General features: G+C 40.9%; 1 protein-coding gene across 1 annotated transcript in view; it reads left to right on the forward strand.

The window, feature by feature from the left end:
- Window positions 1-21,309, forward strand: part of LOC146857316 (RH-like protein IC) — a 382,142-nt gene that overhangs the window by 215,197 nt on the left and 145,636 nt on the right. The window contains exon 4 of the mRNA XM_085647814.1: window positions 14,700-14,853. Within this exon, the coding sequence (XP_085503940.1) occupies window positions 14,700-14,853 (154 nt within the window). The remainder of the gene's footprint in view (window positions 1-14,699; window positions 14,854-21,309) is intronic.

The following is a 21,309-nucleotide window of genomic DNA, read 5'->3' on the forward strand; positions in this document are numbered from 1 at the left end:
AACATAGTGTACCAAATTAAACGAGATTGTTGCATGGATACTTATCTAAAATTATGTTACTAATTAGTATTGGGTAATTTAGCATAGAAATACATGACATTCATGGGCTACTTTGATACCAAACTGTGCCACGGGTAATATGGAAATTCATTTGCTTTCTTGCTTGTGTAAGCAATGATTACACCCTTTTTTTGTTGGTACTAGTTTTTCATCAGGCACTGAATAGCATAAATATTTTTGGGTCGCGGTATAACCCACATTGGACTTTTTTGGATTACTTCAGACTCAATATCTGGTAACGTTTAGGTGGCTTTGAAAAGGGGCTTCCCATTTATGAATAATGAATGTATGCACAGTGGGCCATATGTATCAAAATCCTCATTTGCGATTCTCAAATAGCGATTTGTTGCGAATCGCTATTTGAGAATCGCAAAATGCTATGTATGTAGGATTTGCAATACATTTTGCAAATCCTACATATTCCTTAATTGTGAATCTCAAATTGCGATTCGCAATTAAGGAATACCTCCCCATTCATTCCTATGGGCCTAGAGGCCCATAGGAATGAATGGAAAGACAATCTCAATTTGCGATTAGCAATTAGAGAATCGCAAATAGAGAATGCAATTTCAAGGGTGCAAGGGTGTCAAAAGGACACCCTGTTGCATCCCTGAAATAAGCATGGGTGCACATGTGGCACACATACATGCCCTAAGGGCAAGTATGTGCTTCACATTGCACTTTGAAAAATGCCAAAAAGTGAATTTTTCAAAGAAATCGCATATTACCACCAACTTGAAGTTGGTGGTAATTTGCGATTCCTTAAGGCCAAATTGCACTTTTATGGTGCTTCTTACATTGCATTTAAGGAATCGCAAATTTTGCTTGATACATATGGCCCAGTATATGCCAGGGCTCTCTGTATACTTTTGGTAACAGTTTGTAATAAATTTCATAGTAGAGATATTCCAGTGCTGCATCTGAGCTTTTGGTGTTATTGATTAAATGCATACTTTTATTATGGCATTTTGCAAATCCCTGTCAAGTTAGTTTCTTGGTTTGAATTTTTTGTACCATGATTCTAGATTTGTTATTACATTGCTTAATATTACTTGCTTTTCAGGCATTAGTACTGTCATTAATGGTGTGATTTAACATGCAATTAGTGATATTATATGTGAGGTCATAAGCAGGGCATTACAGGGGCCAAGCTATGGTTAGTGGGATTCAGTGTTTTTTAGGATTTGTTTTGAGGCCATAGCTTTAATTTAACATTTAAAAAAAAATTAATTTAATGAGTTTTGTTTAAACCTTTGTTAAGGTCTTATAACGAAAACTAATCATGACTCCACTTTAACCATAGCTAGTCAAAAAATGTAAAGTTTTAAAAATAAAATATTACATCCCCATTCTGTGAAAATTTATCAATGTGTGCTGCGCATGACCTTTTGTTGTGTGCAGCGGGTGTTGACCGCAGGGTCTGGTCGCACACACATCTGGGGGCCTATACCCAGTGAGCATGGCCTTCATCCATGTGCAGTTGAAGTTTGCTACACGGCCTGGCCAGTGGACTGTCACTGATATTGTTTTTCATTGATAGGGGTTCGTGTACACTGTTTTGAGGTTTGCAGACCCACCTTTGGGACTTAAAATAGACACCAGGAACTAAAAGCTCCCTCGTCCAACAGGAGACATTTATTTTTTTAATGTAGGTCTTTGGACAGTACCTAAACCCAATTTTGAGGACTAACAGTCTAGATATCTATAAGCATCTGTATGCACCGGATCTCTGCATCTGGTGTTTCGTGTAGTAGAGAACTGATCTTGACTGGAGTTTCCTGCGCGCCATCGTCGCAGAGCAGCAGAACAGCCTCAGAGCGCGGCACGGCGCGGCGAGCCGCAGCTTTTTCGACTCGCGGGAATAAGACCCCCCCCACCCCTGCGGAGGCAGTTTTGGAACAGCCCCTGGAGCAATGGAGTGCAGTGGGGCTGTATAGATTGGACCACTGGCAGTCCCTATTTTGCTTGTCCCGCGGGCCTGAGCCTGCCAAATGCGGAGCGCTGGGGTGCCGCGAAACTAGATCAGCGGCGGCTTCCAGCTTGCCTAGCCTGCGGGCTCAAGCCCGTCACTCCACGGAAGCGGCCTGGAGGCCTCTGAAACGGGAATGATTGGCAGCGTGTGACACGTACCGCTGTGTTGGTCCACCTGTTGTGCCCGCCTGGAACTTTCACCCTTGGGTCCCTACCGCCATTTAAAAACGGGAAAGAAAGTTTGACTGTTAGTGCCATATTCCTGAGTTCCCGGGCCCTTTTTCTTCATCCTGTTTCGCCTCTGCCCCCTCCCAGCCGCCGTGAGGATTACCGCCACCATCTTCAGCAGGCCGGTTGGGAGTCTACAGTGGCAGAGACAGCATCAGCATTAACAGCGGAGTGGGGCAGAATGAGTGAGCCCCCCCACCAGAGAGTGCATCATCGTCAGCTTGGTTTACAATCTTGTAATTTGAACTATGAGATCAGGGAGGGTCAGGGGTGAACCAGTAACATCGGCAAAAAAGAAAAAGTCAGCCACTGGAAAAAAAGCTATGGGCACCCAGGAGAAGGGGAAGGAAGCCAAAGCCACTAAACGTCAAGGAAAATTAAAATCTCATCCTAACGATGGCTAATTAATTGATCCTTCAAACCAAGGGGACCCACCCGGAAGGAAAGGACCACAGTGGAATATTTCGGACTCTAGGCAAACAACTTGTGCCATTCAACCTAAAATCTAAACAAAATTCCCCCCTCTAAAAGATGTGGGTGCAGTGCGGTTTTCAACTAACGACAATCTTACAGGCCAGCAAATACCGTTATTGGCTACGACACCAATTAAGTTTGAATTGTCTCCCGAATCTATTTGCTGCGATCTCCAGTATCCTACAATACAATCTTCACCTTCAAATCTCTATACTAAGGGGGAAATCAGGCTTTTAATAAATCCTTCTCAATACTTAAATCCGTCAGAATCTAAGACAGAGCCTCTGCAACCAGGTTCCGAGGACTTAAATGAGAGCATTCCTTGCTCCCAGGCAAGTAGCGGCATGCAGGGCATTATTTCGCAAAACAAACCGATTGTGAGAAGTCCCACACCCTCCAGTAACTCAGGGATTTCTAATAGCACGGTAGTGAAAATGAGAGGGACCCCTTGAAATTCACAAGGGAAATAAGGTCATTATAACCACACAAAAAAAAAGGGGATTCCCTTGCTCCTTGAATTTCTTATGTTGGACAACAAGATTATAGAATACTCCTAATATGTTTAAAAATAAATTTTATTTTCACAATTATTTGTCTGTAATCCTATGTTCATAAAAACATCTCATAACACATTCATTATTATACAATTGTTAAAAACATTATACAAATTAATCAATTAAAAATAACACAATATTACAGAATTATAATATTACACAAATCCAAAAATGACCAGCATCATGGAGACAGACATATACTTAAGACACTAATTTTGTTCTTTACCAATACACATCACATTGTACTCGACATCACAGTTAATTGTGGTTTAAATTTTGTACTTATTAATCTGTGCCGGTCACAGGATTGTGTTTCCAAAAAAAAGGGGCGTCGACGCGTTTCGATGGCTTTACAATGATACTGCCATCTTTATCAAGACAACATTTGTTGCTGTCTCCTGTATTCTTAAGTTTGTTTCTTTATTCCTAAATGGAATAAATATATGCGTTATTGTTAATAACAACCATAACTCATTGCATCTTCTCTTGACATTGTCCACTATACCCCCAGGTAGACCCTTATTATTCATATCGTGGTCACCCTCTTCTTTAATTGTATCTGGGGAAACAATAAATCCTATTTGCTACTCTCTATGCAGGTTCCAAAAGTCAAACAAAAATCGAAAAACATTTTTTAAAGCCTTTCCTCTTAGTTTAATGCTCGATCTAAAGTATCCTCCAGTCATACCATTCCCAAAGAAACTAGTATTTTGCTAAATAATATTATAGCTTTCCTGGATACACCGTCGTCCTCTAAGACTTTTCCTAAAGTGTTCTAATTCTCACTAAAAAAGTGTTGCCAAGGCGCATCATTAAGACTCTATCTTTTGTTACAGGCATACTTATTGGCACCCAACCCGGAATACCTTTTACTCCTATACAAACATCATTTGCCCCAAATATTATTTCCAAAAGGCATGTTAATCCCTATTCATTTGCAGTGGGTGTCTAACTGTTATTGTGCATATCCTCTTGCCATCAGCTGCCTTTATGTTCTTATGTTTATTTTTTAGCTCACCTTCTTTGTTAATGGGAACAATATGGGTTTCCGGTATTCAAATATTACGTAGACGGATACATAATATCCTCCGTTCGGTCGCACGATCTTCTAATGTTCCCACTCTTTTGGATAAGATCGCCTTTCCGTTGTATGGTGATCTACGCATCAAGAGAGGGTTTGTGTGATATTACCTTCATTTTGATACACGTTTCCTTACTTCTTTAAAGCAACTATCTTGAGTGCAATTACAATAGTGTATTTAATTGTTTGCTCGAGAGGTTCTACATTAAATTTACTTCGCATATATGATGAGGCCGGTTACTTATTGCCGGTTTTCCTTTCCTTGTATACGTTTAAGTAAATGCCGAGTGACCATTCCACATCGGAGCCCAACACCTCAAGGCTAAATATCCTCCTTATTGGTCGGATGGGTCTAAACACAAAAAACATAAAGTATTTTGTGAGTCTATTGCGTCCCATAAAATAGAGACACAGGTATTATACTGCTAAAGAGTCACCCCTATTTAAACGCCACTCCTTACCTCTTGTTCTGATTACTGCGATCTTACGGCGATACCCGTGTTCGGTTCCAAAGATTACCGTCAATGTTATTTTTACTTCTCTATTTAACCTGTGTGTCCTATCTTCTGATTGGTTAGATTTAGACACATGATGTGAGTTTCCCTGTGCACGTCTTTGATAGGTAATCACCTCAATGCATCACCGAATGAGTCTCAACGTTCCGATTGGGTTACCTTTCCTCACGTGATCTCGATGTTTTTAGTCTAGCTTTCTTATTGGACTGCATGCTCGCGTCCTCTTTCACGGCCTATTTTTTGTGTGTATACAGAGTGTATACCTGTTGTCAATATCCAAACTTTATTGATACCAGTACACCAATACAGTGTGAATACCAAACTATGTTCAATATGCATTGTTATGTACAACAATTTGATTGATGATAATCACAGTATCAAAATATCATTACAATCAACCCGCGCTATTCAAATTTTATCAATAAAAAGCTACATATTATTTTGGTGCGTCCACTGTGGTGTTACACTCTATTGCTATCGGAGATTCCCCTCAAAGTGATGCAGTCATACTCATATAATCGTGTGATGAAGATTCAAATATTCTTATATTTGGATCTGGTATCCTAGTTCATCTTTTCTGTTAGATATTCCACACGATAACGATATATACTTTCGTGTAGATGTTAATACATAAATCACTAATAGTGACATTCCCTGCATCTTGTCGCCAATACGAGAAGGGATTTTTTTGTGTTATTGAGGGAATGTTTCCTCTTGTTTGTGAACCCGAATAAAATGAAGGATATTATTGGGAGCACTACCTTTCTTAAAATCTACTTATCCTGTCCTATGGCTTTTTGAAGAGGCTTATGTTGTTTTCGATTACTTCACAGATGTACTAATGAGAGTCTATTAACTAGTGATGCCTTAAATAGTCTATCCACTCCTCAATATATCATAATCAGCTTCATCCAGTCCTCTCTAGAGTTTAACCCTTTTTCTACTGTGTTTAAGTGGCATATATACCACTGTTCTCTTTTCTTTCTCATTGCGTCCATATTACCTCCTCGTCTATCCATTGTGATTTTCTCCAATATAAACCATTTAAAATCATTACAATTATGGTTCATCTTGCAGAAATGATCTACTAGGGGGGCATTGTCCTTTTTTGCTCTAATAGCGGACTTGTGTTCCAAAAGGCGCACACGAAGTTCCCTACTCGTTTCCCCTACATAGCCCAAACCACAAGGGCATATCAGGAGATAAACAATATTTTTGCTTCGGCAATTGTTTAATGTTTTCGCATTTAGATTTTTTCCAGCAAACATCGTGTTTCTACCTTCCAGGCACTGGACACATATAGAGCATGTTCCACATTTGTTGTTGCCTTTTGCTTTCTCACCCTTTAGGGTGATTTGCTTTTCTACTGCTCTTGGATAGGTTTTCACTAGTGAGTTTCTTATGGTTTTATTTCTTCTAAAAGAAAAAAGGGGTTTTGGTAACTGTATTTCTGTACCGTAATTAAGGATCTTCCAATTTCTGTTAAAAATATTTTTAATTTGATTACTTATATTGGAAAACTGTGTGACAAAAATCACTTTTCCTGTCGCTAAATTGTCTTTACTTGTTTTGGGCTCTAATAAGCTGTCCCTATTGTAGAACCTTGCCCTCTTCAATGAATTCTTGATCAATTTATTTGGGTATCCTCTTGCTTTCAATTTTGTTTTCATGGTCTCTGCATGTAGGTAAAAATCAGAAATACTAGTACAATTCCTACGCAATCTGAGAAATTCCCCAAAGGGGATATTATCTTTCTGTGAATGGGGGTGATTGCTATTGTACTGTAAAAGTGTATTTTTGTCTGTGGGCTTAGTAAAGAGTTCTACCTGTAGCTCACTGTTGATCTCTTTAATTTTGATGTCTAAAAATTCAACACTTTGATTACTATAGTGAGCTGTGAACTTAAGATTGGGTTCCCCAAATTAATCCATTCCAGGAAAAATGATGTCATCTATGTAACGGTGCCAGCACAAGTCTTGTGCTGGCACCGTTACATAGATGACATCATTTTCATATGGAACGGTTCCAGCACAATGCTAACAGACTTCCTGGAATGGATTAATTCAGTATTAAAGAAGGGTAGCCAACATGTGGACCCCCCAATACGGTGGAAGGTGGGCGAGATCCAAATCTAGGAAATGCCAAATATAGACGTGCACAAAAAAGAAAGGGACGGAATAAAAAAGCTACTGACCTGATGCAACTTTATACCCTATTTGAGACCTTACAACGACCAGATGCCAAAGTGGTGCAAAAAGAAACTGAGTCTATACAAGGAGAAGAGGAAAAGGGATCATCATGCCATTTAGAACCGAATTGTGAAAAGTCAGGTAAACAACCTACTGTGATCACTAAAATTCAAACAGTAGCTAGTATCCATAAGGCACCCCACAATACTCTTCTAGCACAGCAAGTAACCGCCTCCAAGACTACGAAAATTCAAACTGAGGTAACTTCTGGTAAAATAACTCTATCCCCAACAGATAGAGCTTCAAGGGATAGACATAGCTAAAGGGATGAAGTACTCGCCATAAAAATCAGAAATATCGTCTCTACACAGACAGAAAAATCAATAACTACAAACCCAATTGTGGATCTAGTTCCGACGTCTTCCATTAGTGTTCACCCTATTATTTCCTTTGAAGACTCTACGAACGTTACAGTACCTAGCACGAGCCAGCAAGAATATATTCTCAAGGTACCAGACCACGTCAAAACAAATTCCAGCCCTATCTCTATGAACACTATGGCGTCTAGCTTGAGCCCGCAAGTAAACATTCCCAAAGTACTAGACCACATTAAAATAAGTTCCAACTTAGAAAACCTTTGAGCCGAAGCAAAAATGGATTTGACCAAAGCCCCAGTCCTAATCCTGACCCGGAATACGTATCTAGAGGCAGACATGATATCCTAAACAGGGGAAACATTCTAAGACTGTTAGCAGCTATTCCAAATCTAAGCAATATTACAACTAAAGACCTGGCCGCAATTTGAGAACTCGAAAGCGGCGCCTGGGGGTGAAATAATAAAAGCCACGTGGTCCTCATGTAAAATTGCAAAAAGAATTCTTGTGGAAAACCCAGCACTCAAAAAATGGGGAATAAAGGTTATCCCTGGACAAACGACAGGATACCCTCTGCCTCTGATACCACAGGGACAAAAAGGGCTACTAGACACGAGAAAGGAACATACCACCTCTGTACTAAAGGGAGCAAAGGGCTCCACAGACACAGTGTGTTTTGCAAGCAAATCTCATGGAGTTTTACAACGGGCTGCCAGGGTTAAGCCGCAAGATGGCATTAGAGATATAGTAAGGACAGTAACACTCACTCATACTTCACCATGACAAAACTCAGGTGGAACGAATAAAAAAAGGCTCAACACTAGACCACTGCGTATGTGCTCCTGGAATATAAATGGCCTAAATTCCAAATTAGCTGATCCGGATCTGCATACTTATTTAGCGTCCTTCGATATTATTTTCCTCCAGGAAACTTGGTTAGTGGAACACGTCTTTATACAAGGATATATAGGCTGTTTCACACCTGCTATAAAACATGCAAAACATGGACATCCTTCCTTTGGACTGGCCACTTTTATCATTATAGCTAGTGGAGTCCTTGGAACAACTTTAGACAAAAAGGACACGGGAATGAACGTGACCAAATGTACTATAGACATCCAAAATGTCGCGACAGAAGTTATTTTGATCAACACTTACATCCACCCTAAAAACAAAGTTGACGGTAGTAAAAAGTTAGTGCATGAACTAACGAGATTCCTGGAGACGGAGAGTACGACCCGGGATTTCAACCTATACTTAATGGGGTCTTTGGCGAACGATCTATTAATCTCCCAATCTGCGTTTTGGGAAATACTGGATCAGGGCAGCAACACACTGGGGAAATGGTCAAAAATGGGTCACCAACTTCTGGAGGATCTTGAACATCTATCTCTTAGGGCCTTAAATGGAAGGTTTCAAACAGATAACCCGCCTAAGGCTACATATCATTCTAGCAATACAAGTTCGTGTTTGGACTATACATTTGTCTCCCTGAGTATATTTCAACATATTCGCTCATTTCAAATAAAGGACAGAACTGGTAGTGACCATCTCCCACAACAAGTTATATTTTCACCATATATTACTCGTTCAACGCACATAAGGTAGATAACAGACAAAACATATCTAATTAATTGTAGACGTATTAAGAGCTCAACGGTTGGGCTTGACCAATTGCACGAAACTGTAATGGATACACTCCAGGAAATCTCAACCAACAAAAGTACAGCAGTAAACACGTGGGAACGACTCATATGTATACTTCATGAAAAGCATTCTAAACCAATAAAACCCAAAGGTAACAACAAAATATACAAAGAAGCCGCTACTGCAAACCATGAAATCAGATTTCAGAAATATAAATCTAGAATTAACAAAGCATTGAGAATGCTTAGGAGTAAGCCGGGTGACTTAACTGCCTTTGTAGCACTGAAGTCAAATAAAGAATAAATCAAAACTAAAATGGAGAATCCAAAGAGACAAAGGCAACGAACTATGGGCCAAATTGCTTTTCGATACAAAATGTAAAAATGGCATTAGATTCTGGTCCACAGTAAATCAACTCCTCAATCCAGACAACAGAGGAATTAATTCTCATATCACAGAGGCTACGTGGGTCCAATATTTAAGAACCTACTTTAACGACCCATCAGAAGAATATTTACCGACGAATCTTCCATCAAACATGCAGTACAAGGGCTTGTCGGAGTCAAATACTGAAATTATCAAAAAACAGATGATGAAAGGACGGAAAGATGGGCCCTGGGCCCAAATTGCGTATCTCCTGCAGTCTTCAAACACAAGCCAGACCTTTGGGCTGAAATTCTGGCACCAGTATTTACTGAGGTTAGGAGCATACAAATTATTCCTGAGTCCTGGAAGGGGTCGATTATATCTCCCATGTTCAAAGGGGGTATAGATCACTCCCGGGAAATTATCGGCTTATAACATTGATGGATGTTGAGGCCAAGTACTTCGCCGGAACTGTCCTGGAGGAGTTGACATCATAGTATTCTAACAACAACATAATTCCGTACAATCAGACTGGGTTTATAAAATCGACCAGCATGATCACGAATATCTTGGCAAATTCTTTACTCATGGATGCGGCCCGCTCACCAAAATCTCCTTTATATTTCTGTTATATTGACTTTAAATCAGCCTTTGATTGTGTAGACCGGGGCAAATTATGACGGAAATGAGCAAATTGGGGTATATCACAGAATCTCTTGCACACGTTGATAATGCTTCATAGTGATACATGGGTCCAAGTTAAAATAGGAGCTGGAACACATCTCTCCTGGAAAATTCAAACTACCCGAGGCCTAAAACAAGACTGTGTTTTGGCACCAACTTTATTTAACCTTTTCTTGGCGGACCTGATGGAAATGTTGCAATTATGCAACCCTCATGCCCCGAAACTAGGGGCGAATCCAATATCATCCTTTCTATATGATGTAGTATTGGTGAGTCACACTCGGATGGGGCTCCAACGACTTCTTGATACAATGTCCACTTACTCGCAAACCAACGGCCTGCAGATTAATTACAGGAAAACAAAAACCATGTGTTATAATGTTAAGAAAATACAAACACAGGCTTGGTTCATGGGTAAAGAGCAGTTGAAAAACACCGCCGAGTACAAATATCTCAGAGTAATTATCGACAATAAAGGGAACTTTCTTGCGCAGAAGGAGGCAATAAAAAAAAGGCCTGGTTTTAGCTGCAGCTTTTAAAAATCTGAAGAAAAATGTAGCTGGACTGGTTCTGACCCCACTACTGGAAGTTGTAAGAGCAAAATTCCTTCCAATAATTTCATATGGAAGTGAGGCTTTAAGAGGGCAGGATGCAACCACGTTGGACAATGTAGTCTCCCAAGCTTAAAGGGTTATATTCTCCTTGCCAAGTTAATGCTCCCCGGCTCAGATAAGGCTAGCATTCGGACTAGTTAAGCAATCACTAGCCAGGCGCTGCTCATATATAACATGCTGGAACAAAATTTGGAAAGCTGAATTGATTACATTGAATCATATGCTGTGGGATGAGTTACAGCATCGTCATACATCAGCAGGCAGAGAGTATCTGCAAGAGTCTCTCGAACATACAGGTCTCGTCCAGCTTTGGGAAATGTCAATTGACCAACAGGCCTTTAAACGTTTAGTAAATAAGTCTCTTAAAATTCAATGAGCTACAGAAGATAAAGCTACACTAGCTCAAAGGGCACATGGGTGGATGACACTAAACAATTATAAGTCCATCTTACCACAAGATTACTTTGCCACCGGTTATCCAGTTTTTATTAAGCAGCAGTTCTTAAGATACCGGCTAGGGTTACTACCAGCCAAAGAACACATGGCTCCCTGGCAACGTGTTAACCTACCCGTCACTTGTCGCCTTTGTGGGAGCTGCAGGGAGGATCTTTTGCATTTGGTTTGCTCCTGTAATACGAATACGAACAAGAAGACAGGCTATTTTAGCCTGCTTCGATCCAGGGGACACTCAACTAAATTGCCGTTTTGTCAAATTCCTACTAAAATTGGACCAAAGACTTAAAGAACACGAAAATCATCTAGTGCTTTTGACATAAGAAGCAATTTAACTGTTATACTAAACATTTAGAAGCAAAACAGAGTTCTGATAATATTATTAGGGGTTGAACCATTGACTCTAATTGAATCACCCTAAGGACAACCAATGAACTAGAATACTTTCCTTGGATGTTCCTTTTGTCTAAATCACGACCTACGCTTGCCTCCTACCATTAGAAATATTTTGATCCTATAGAGTTTAGATTCAAATTTTGCCTCACCTTGAATTTCAGGTTTTATTTTTGTATATATAAGTTACTATCAAATTACAACATTAATTAGTAGGCCGTTAGGGGCGAATTCTCATCTATTGGCATATATATGAATTTAAATGTTTCCATGTAGCAGCATTTTCAATTTTCTTTTTTTTAAGTTGAAACTACCAGATTTCCTTTTTTAATCTGTTATATTTGAAAACCTGAATCAGAAGATTTTGTTAATGATTTTAACTCACTATGTAAATATATATCCTGTATATTTATTGCAAGGGTTTTAAGTAACCAAGCAATTGTTTAAAATAACTCTAACTCCCTATAAGCATTAAGACTGTCAGCCCGCAAAACATTTTTGTAATGCTAATTTCTCAAAAAATGCTGAATTAATTCACACCACACCAAGCAAAAGCGCTTCCCCGGGTGAAGTTCTAGTTTCCTTCCAAGTTTGGTGTAAATCCATTCAGAGGTTTTATCTGTAGGGGAGAGCAAAGCTTGCTATGGGAGTTAAAATGGGAAACCATCCTTTTTGACTATCCCATGAAATATTCTAGCTTAACAGATTTGCATGAAACTCAAATATCAATAATGAGGTAAACATGGTGGTAGCCTGCCAAGTGATGTGAAGATCTGTAAAGATGTTCTTGTGCTGTCAGCAAACCTTTGATTATGGACACGATTTCATTTTGCCCTCTTCATGGATCTGCGTGAAACATGAAATTCCTGTAGTGGGCTCAGTTTGCTAACAGCTTAAAGATTCATTAAAGAGCACCAAAGTTATTATCATTTGAAATCTTTCTCCCCCATTTAATGTTGTCCTTCCTTAATGGATCTCCACAAACATCCTACCCACACAAGACCAAATATCCTGTCTGCCAAATTATCAACTGATCCCACAGTTACAAGGAAATTAAGTTGAATCATCCAAATTTAAAAATACCATGAGTAAGCTAAATATGCTAAACATCTGCCAAAGTCCGTGATAATTCGTCAAATGGTTCTACCGTTATAGGAACATTTAAAAACTAATTTTCACCTGTCAAGATGCATCTATCCTTCTTAGTTTGGTTGACAGGTCAGCTCAATTTGCGACCTTCCAATGCACAGTTTTCTAAGGTTAATTTCTTGAAAGCTGCTTAATGGATTTACATTGCACCAAGAAAAGGCACTTCCTCAAGTAAAGTTCTGTTTTCGTACAAAATTTGGTATAATTCTGTTAGTTCGGTATTTGGGGAAAGTTTTGTGCAGACTTGCATACTTGTCAAATAGCAACAACGGTAGAAGCAAAACTAAAAATGGCTTTTCTATACAATGTTAGGCCTAATCAAAACTACAGAAGAGTTACCATGACCTCTGTAATAAACACACACACACACACACACACACCCATGCAATAAAGTATTAGATTGCTATCTAGGGGTTCTGGTGACGTCCTTAACTATGTGGCTTAAGGCATAGTGGTTTGGAAATTTCGACAGAACCGCAAGATAACAATATAGGATCATATTAAACATGGCGCATGTTATGTATTTTTTCATATTATATGTATATTTTAGGCAGGTAGTTTGAGAAAAACTGTTTTCTTAAAAGAACTGATAATAACGGACACTGATTGCAATGAGAAGGTATAGGGGCTAACTACAATTTTGGCGGTGCGGGAGTGGGGCAGCATGCCACTGCCTGCTCCGTCAAAGTCAACTGCCAGCCGTCCATCAGATTAGGAGTTTTCTCCTGGTATGGCGGGTGGCCTTTTGGCAATCCCACGGCGGTGCCTTTGAAAAAGGCACCACAATAAGAACACCAAAGGAAGTTCCTGCATGGTATGAACTATTTAGTCCATGCCGTGCAGGAGCTAGGCATGCACATAGAGGGGCACACCATGTCCCCCCTGCATGCATCCCAGTATACTAGGGCAACAGGGGGCCCTTCAGGGCCCCCTTTGTTTCCCCACCACCAAACTTTTCATTGGGGGCTCACTGCCACGAAAAGGCTGTCAGTGGGGAAAATCAGAATATGCTTGTTGGTGCCGCAGACCGACACGCCACTGCCAGGGAACGGTCCCAAAACGGTCTGACCGCCGTACTTGTATACAGCGGTGAGGGCAATGGTGCGCTGGTCCATGACAGCACCACCACCACCACCACTGGTTCGGCGGTCCGATGAACAGAAGAAGTCATAATCAGGTTGTTAGCTTTTTTGCTATCCTTTCATTTATAAATTAGTGATAAAAATTGGACAATGCCTGAATTATTCAAACATATGTGTCAGTGAGTAACTAGCGGTGATGTCTTATTCTTCACATAACCTCTTAATAGGAACAGAAGCATTATAAAATTCTGTTGAATCAGTACAGTTTAACAGGACCTATTAATCTGCGGTCATCCTGTATATCTTTTAGAGATGAATGGCCAATGATTGTCCTACTAATACAGATTTAGGTATTAGTAACACTAATACAAGAAAAGCGGTTTTTATTTTAGATCAAATTTAAATAAATGAATGTTGACATCAACACGATCAGAAGAACCAATAGAAACAAACGAAAGTCCCTTATTTAGGTCTGAGATGCCTTCACGAGTCAGAGTTGTAGTTGATGGATTTACATCTGGTGTTTCTACGATGTAGATAGTTGAGGCTGATCATAATAGAGCTTTACTGATATTGTCTTGCGGAAATTTGGCCTTATTCAGAGTTTGACAGTTGCAGACATTCTCCAAAAAGCAGTTTGTACTGTCCGCCTTAGTAAGAGGTCATAGAAGTTATCTACACTCAAAATTTTGCTGAAGGGCTATCCGCCACTTTTTAGCTAATTTCGCACATCTGCCTAATTTTAAATAAGGCCCTTAATATTGTCTTACATTTATAGCATGCGCTTCCAATTTCTCTTAAAGAATGTAATGGGATATTAATAACGCATATTGTAAAAAAATCTCACTATTGCATTACTTTTTAGATCGAAAGTCATGTGACGATGATGTACTTATTTATATTTGGAGCTTATTTTGGACTGGCGATTGCTTGGATCCAGTCTCGCCCAATCATAGGAAGAGAAATTAAAAGGGACAAAGAAAAATCTGAACCTATGTCAGAGTTATTTTCAATGATTGGTAAGTATGTTGCTTTGATATTCACAACTAACATTATATAAGATGCATTTAGCGATAAATGTTGAGATATTGCATGCCTTTCTTTACTTTAAGTGCAAGCATAAGGCAAAATGATCACCTGTACTTCTAAGGATCCACTGCATCATAATGCAAAGCTTTTCAATCCCATGTTCAAGTTCACATAGTTTTTGAACACTGAATGGAATACTTTTTTTTCCAGAGTTTTATATAGCGCGAACAAGACCCGAGAAATCGGGTATCAGAGCGCTTCACATGAGCACAAGTTTTGTTACAGCAGAACACATTCATTTTTGTTAGACACTGCGAGATTAAGTGATTTGCCCAGAATCAAAGGATGTTGAGCGATGTTGCCGAGTCTCGAACACAGTGCCCAGCTTCAAGGTCGACCGCTCTGGAATGTATGACGTTACAATGCAAATATTTACAACGCTTGCCTTTACAATGCAGTTTTTACATCACAACATCGCATGATTTTACATCGCATGCCATCACAACGCATTTTTAGAAACTACATTTACAACACATTCCATTACATCGCATTATACCATTACAACGCATACCATTACATTGCATTTAAGGTAAGTGTTGGATAGTGTAGAGCTAAAAATTACTATTCCTACTCCAGTGAGTGCAACAGTAGGGTAAGTGTTGGATAGTGTAGGGGTAAAAATTACTATTCCCACTCCAGTGAGTGCAACAGTAGGGTAAGTGTTGGATAGTGTAGGGGTAAAAATGACTATTCCCACTCCAGTGAGTGCAACAGTAGGGTAAGTGTTGGATAGTGTAAGGGTAAAAACTATGCGTTGTAATGTTATGTGTTGTAATGGTATGCGTTGTAGTGACATGCGTTGCAATGGCATGCGATGTAAAGGATGTTGCATTGTAATGACTGCATTGAAAGGTAGTGCGATGTAATGACTGCATTGTAAAGGTTGTTTCCCCCGCTCTAGCTGTAAGGCCACATCCTCTCCCCATACTTGAGTAGCAGGTTAAAATATACAGTACAAAAAATATTGGTTATGCAAAAAGGCCAAACATGTAAACCTCAAAAGTAAAGACCATACAAAAATACATACCTACAAAGATATTGACAGGTGCTTAATGCCACCATCAAGCACTGACACTAAATATGGGATTTTGGGAACTGTTAATGTTGAAATGCTTAAACACAATACCTATTTATGATAATTGTTTTTCTAATCTTCCTTTTTTAGTCTTTATTTATGTAGTGTGCAATTTTGATGTCCGTACTTTTCACAGCAACTGTGATCTAATTTACTATTAAGATTCTGACAAGAGGGGAAAAAATATAATTTTCATAGTTACACATCTCTTATGAATATAACCCATTCAAGGTCATATTTAGAAATAAAACATTCTTATTTCAGTTTGACACATATACAGAGTTGAAGCACCATTTTGGTTACATATATAGAAAGTGATACAGTGAACTACAGATTTTGCTGATGTTGTTGAGGTGCCTGTGGAAGAATAAAATATTTTTCAACAATTCCCTGTACAGCTGCCTTGGTGAGCTGCATTTCATTTAATGTTGGTTACCAAATGGCAATTTGATTTCTTTGAACATAAGGCTATTGTTGTGAATCAAAGTATAGGCAACAAATGAATGTATCCTCTGTTGTGTTTTTGTGTTAAACGCATTGATGACTTTTCCTCCCAAATCATAAGAGTAGCATAAGTAACATCACATACCAATTGACCCCCTGACTACATCACAGGAGGTGCTAGTCTTTTTTTTTTACTCCAAGAAAGAATGATTGTAAGTTTTATTAAATACCATGTATTGAAAAAGTGAGGAGATGAATAAGCAATGATTGATAACACGCAACAAAAACTAGCAAAAACTAAAGACATTTTACTTTTAAAAAGAACACTCATTATAATAGTTTTATAGGAGACATTGCAACACAGTCCACCAGATTTGCAAAGAAGAGCGTAGGGGAAGAATTGCTACCATTAGTTACACCTACATTATTCTTATGGCCATTACTTTCTTAACAAATGGCTTCAATTAATCCGCCATATATAGTCTATAACAATTCAGTGTTAGTAGAAAACGGTCCAAACTGAAAAAGCACCTGATTTGATATATCTACTGTTTGCATGAATATGTGACGTTACAACGCATGCCATGACATCGCATGCAATTGCAACGCAAAACTTTACCCCAACTTTCTGTCGGGGGAGCGCTGGAAGTTGGAATAGATTAATTTTCTATTCCAACTCCAGTGTGTGCAACAGTAGGGAGGTGTTGGAGTTAAATCCAACACCTTCGTCCCACTGCTGCACACCTTTTGCGTTGCAACGGCATGCGATGTAATTGCATGCATTGTACCGGTTACGTGGAAAAGGCTGTTTACCGTTTGCTTGCATGGGCTTGCCCTGTCTGAATCTCTTTACCCAACTAAAGGAGACTGAAGTGACTGAGCCTGTCATAGCGACTACTTAAAAACAGAGAGATTTGCTTGTTGAGGCCGAAGTGGCTTCCTGCATCCATCAAAGGGTGTATAGCATCTGAAAGAAGGTGAGTAAAAGTAGCAGGCATCATAAAGTGTAAGTGGAAAAGTGTGTGTCTCACAGAACACCCATATCCAACCCAAGTCCCATCCTAAGCACGAGACACTCTCCACACACCTACAAGGTTCCCTCACAAAATACATATGCTTTCTCTGTACTTCGTCATCGTCGGCCCATCCCACATCCCCCAAATACATTACATCACTGTCCCTCATTTTTTTTAACTTTTGCTCACAGTACTCCATGAATCAGACTCTTCCCAATTCACCACCACTCAGAACCTGAATATTCTCTTCATCTCTAAAACCTGCTTCACTCTCACATTAGCCTTTTCGATTAATTGGTACTATATGGTTACTCATTACAAAATTGTGAACACCTCCACAATTATTGAGTTGGGTAGTTATCATCCACAAGTCTCCCTACCTCTGCTTGGTGCTAAGCAGAGCTATATAAAAGTTGTTTGATCTTGTATCCTGCATTCCTCTGTGCCCCCATAAACTTCATCACATTTTTCCTAATCTACAGGCCTCACAGACTCCAAAAGTCCAAGTTGTCAGTACTTGCTGCCTCCTTGACTATTTATGGCAACACTCAATTCCTCTAATATTTAAACTTTCCCAGTGATTCTACATACAAAAACACGAAAGAAGCCTTTCAGAGTCTAACTTTCACAAACAGGCCTTTTCCAACATGGCATACCCTATACGCTGCAAAAGCAACAATTGTGAGTTCACCCATACCTGACATGCCCAAAATATATTGACAGACAACCATCTACTTAGCTTAGCCTCACAAGTTTGACATCCTGTTCACTATTCAACACTCCATGAAGCGAGGAGATGCCTTCTGAATGTGTGGGAACCAACCGACTACTCGGCGCCACAGACGTGGTGGGTGACTCTGGGATATATGGTGGCCAAACGCGACATTGCCCAACTGTGGGGTTCCCAGAGGTCGCCGACCGTCTCGGCCTGGAAGGACAACATGGACTGGTGCATGTTTCGGGAAAAGGTGGTGTATGTTGCGAGAGGTAAGCCTGGGACATGGGTGAAAGTATGAGGCCCCTGGAACGCCTACCGCGGGGGAATCTGTACCCCGCCGTTATTGCCCGATCCGTCTCCGGCCCCGTCCCCTTAGCCGGTTTATCGCCCCGGTACCGGGCACTGAGTCCACCTAGTCCCTGTCCTGCCCTTTTCCCCCCCTTGATACTCCTATGGATTGGTAGGGTCCCCCTTCTAGGGGAGCACATGTTGCTGTTTCCGATTGTGGGTTGCCTTGTGGATTTGTTTTCTGTTGTTATTTATATCAAAAAGAAACCGTTATGTGGGGTCCGGATGGTGTGGCTATCAACGCTGCTAACTCCTGTGCATTTCCCTTTGCCGCAGCATGCGCGCTATTGTTTGTACCATATGCTCCTTCTGTTTGCTAGCGGCCGGCCTGAAGGTTGTAGGCCCATCTTTGTATATTTTTTTAATTTTGTAATAAACGGTTTAAAAAAAAAACAAACAAAAAAAAACACTCCAACCCCACAACACACCCAGTGACACACACACACTCTATATCTTTTCTATGGACGCATTGCTAAAGAATCAAATTGCCCTCTCAATAATCGCCAACCCAACCACAGATGGCAGCACCATATACTATACCAAAATGAGGTATAGTGTGCCCAGAGTCCAGTGGAACCGCAAAGGTAGACAGAGGTAAAAGTAGATAGCGCCTTACTGTCTATTTGTGGTAGTGTGGGCGAGTAGTAAGGCTTTTTCAGAGGGTAGTGTTAGGCATTTGTTGTACACACTCAAGCATGAAATGATGTCACACACTCAAAGACTGAACTCAGACCATTTTTTTTGTATCAAAAATAATATTTAGTTATTTTACTGCTAGAACCAAGCCAAGCCTGGTGCAGTTAAGTGAAATAATGCTTTGCAAACTCTTATGCATGGATTTACAATTGAATGCAAGTCAATACAATCCTATGGAAGGAAATGAAGTTAATGGTTTGTAGGTAAGTACTTATTTGTGGGAGTTTGTATTCTGGGGTTAGAACCAGGGTTCCCCCAGGGTCGAGAATGCACTCTCAGAACACCCTCAGCTGCATTAGGGCAGCCAAGTGCAGAGTGCTGAGGCCTAATGTTATCCAATGGGGGCTAGGGGGCCTCCGGTTGGTGGCTGCTCACGAGCAGGCCACAGGGTTGTGGAGCAAAGCTCCTGGTGTTAGGATCAGGGCAAAGGGGAATCCGAGTTAGCACACAAGGTGCACCCGCAGCGGCACAGATGCGGCTGGGTGCAGGTTGCTGTTTTGGCACTGGGTGCCCTGTTGTTTTCAATGGGAGTTGCCGGTTTGGGATTTTGGCTGCAGGTTCAGTCCAGGAAGACTTCCGAGAGGAACCAACAGCTGGGCAGGTAAGTTGGAGGGCTCAGGAACATAGGTGCACCTCGGGTTCTTTTCTCCAGGGCACAGGGTGGTTGGATGCAGAGGTGTCTTTGGAGGTCGGATTTCACCTTACAGGGCCACTGGTGGTTGGGGGGGCCTCCGTACAGAGGCTGCAGGCGAGGTCAGGGAGTTCTGGAGGGGTCAACCTACAGTGGACTCAGAATGTGGAGCACCGTGGGACCTCGCTGGAATCAGTGGGCCACCCGGATTCGGCCGGTAGGTGTCGGGTGAAGTGGTGATTCCAGGCATCTGGTTTCTTTGTCTTCAGCAGGTTCAAAGTCTTACTTGGCTGATTCTTTTGAACAGAGCTGCTGTTTACAGGAGATCTGGTCTTTCTTGAAGGTAGTCAGTCCTCCCAAGGGTTCTGGAGGTCGCTGGCGGCAGGACAGGGCGACTTTTGGTGCAGGATCTCTGGATACTGCAGACGGGCCGGTAGGGCAGGGGCCAAGTCAGTTGTTCTCTGCAGTCTCCTCTGCTGGGCGCCTTCTTTTGTTCTTCTTCTTTGTAAGTTGCGGGAATCTGTCTTCTTGGTTCAGGGCAGCCCCCTAAATATTTAGAGGGCGTTTTAGGGGTCTCAAAGTTAGTAGCCAATAGGCTACTGACCTTAGGGTGACTACACCCTTGGTGTGTTCACCCCATGTGGGGGAGTGGGCACAATCCCTAAACCTGATTGGAGAGTGCCTGCTATCTGCAAGATGGCGGGCACTGAAGAGTGGGTTCACCTCGCCTCCCCCACCTGAGGGGTGGGGTTGGCAGAGGTGGGCACACCTTCTGTGCTGCGCTAATTTTTCCCATCTGTCTTTCAGCTGAAAAGGCAGGGAAGAGGTGGGCCTGCTCCTGATAGAAGGAGAGGCTGGTGTGATTTTACAAAGGCAGCAAGGCCTTTGAAGCTCCCCTGCCGCACATGGCTCTTCCTGTTCTGGGGGAGGTGTGATCACCTCCACCTCGGGAAGGCTTTGTTTCTGGACTCAGGGAGCAAAGGATCCACACAAGGGTTCCAGAAACATTTCTTATGGTGGCAGGCTGGTGTGTACCAGTCAGGGAACCCACCTAAGGCTGATCGATTTTCAGGGGGCATCTCTAAGATGCCCTCTGAGGGCATTTTTCAATAAATCCTTTTTTTTTTTTTTTTTTTTTAAACTTTTTTATTGAAATCGGGGCAAGCGGTCCGCTTGGCAGAGTATACAACATTACAAAACAATTCACAAATTAAAGTATCAGATAAATCGGGCAGAGCAGAGGTACAAAAGTCAGAGTTAGAGATCAGAAAAATATTGCTTATGATGAAGCAGGTCTAATATGCGTTAGTCATAGTAAACAAAAAAAAAAACAAAAAAAAAAAAAAACCCAAAAGGGAAAAGTTCTAAGGAAGTAATAAGCTTCAATCCTTCCCTCGTCGCTCGCCTCTACAGCTCCTTCAAATGAATGAGGACCCCCAGATTCTATCTATCTTTTGA

Source organism: Triturus cristatus, chromosome 3_2 (assembly GCF_964204655.1).
Source record: "Triturus cristatus chromosome 3_2, aTriCri1.1, whole genome shotgun sequence".
NCBI classification, from domain to species: Eukaryota; Metazoa; Chordata; class Amphibia; order Caudata; family Salamandridae; genus Triturus; species Triturus cristatus.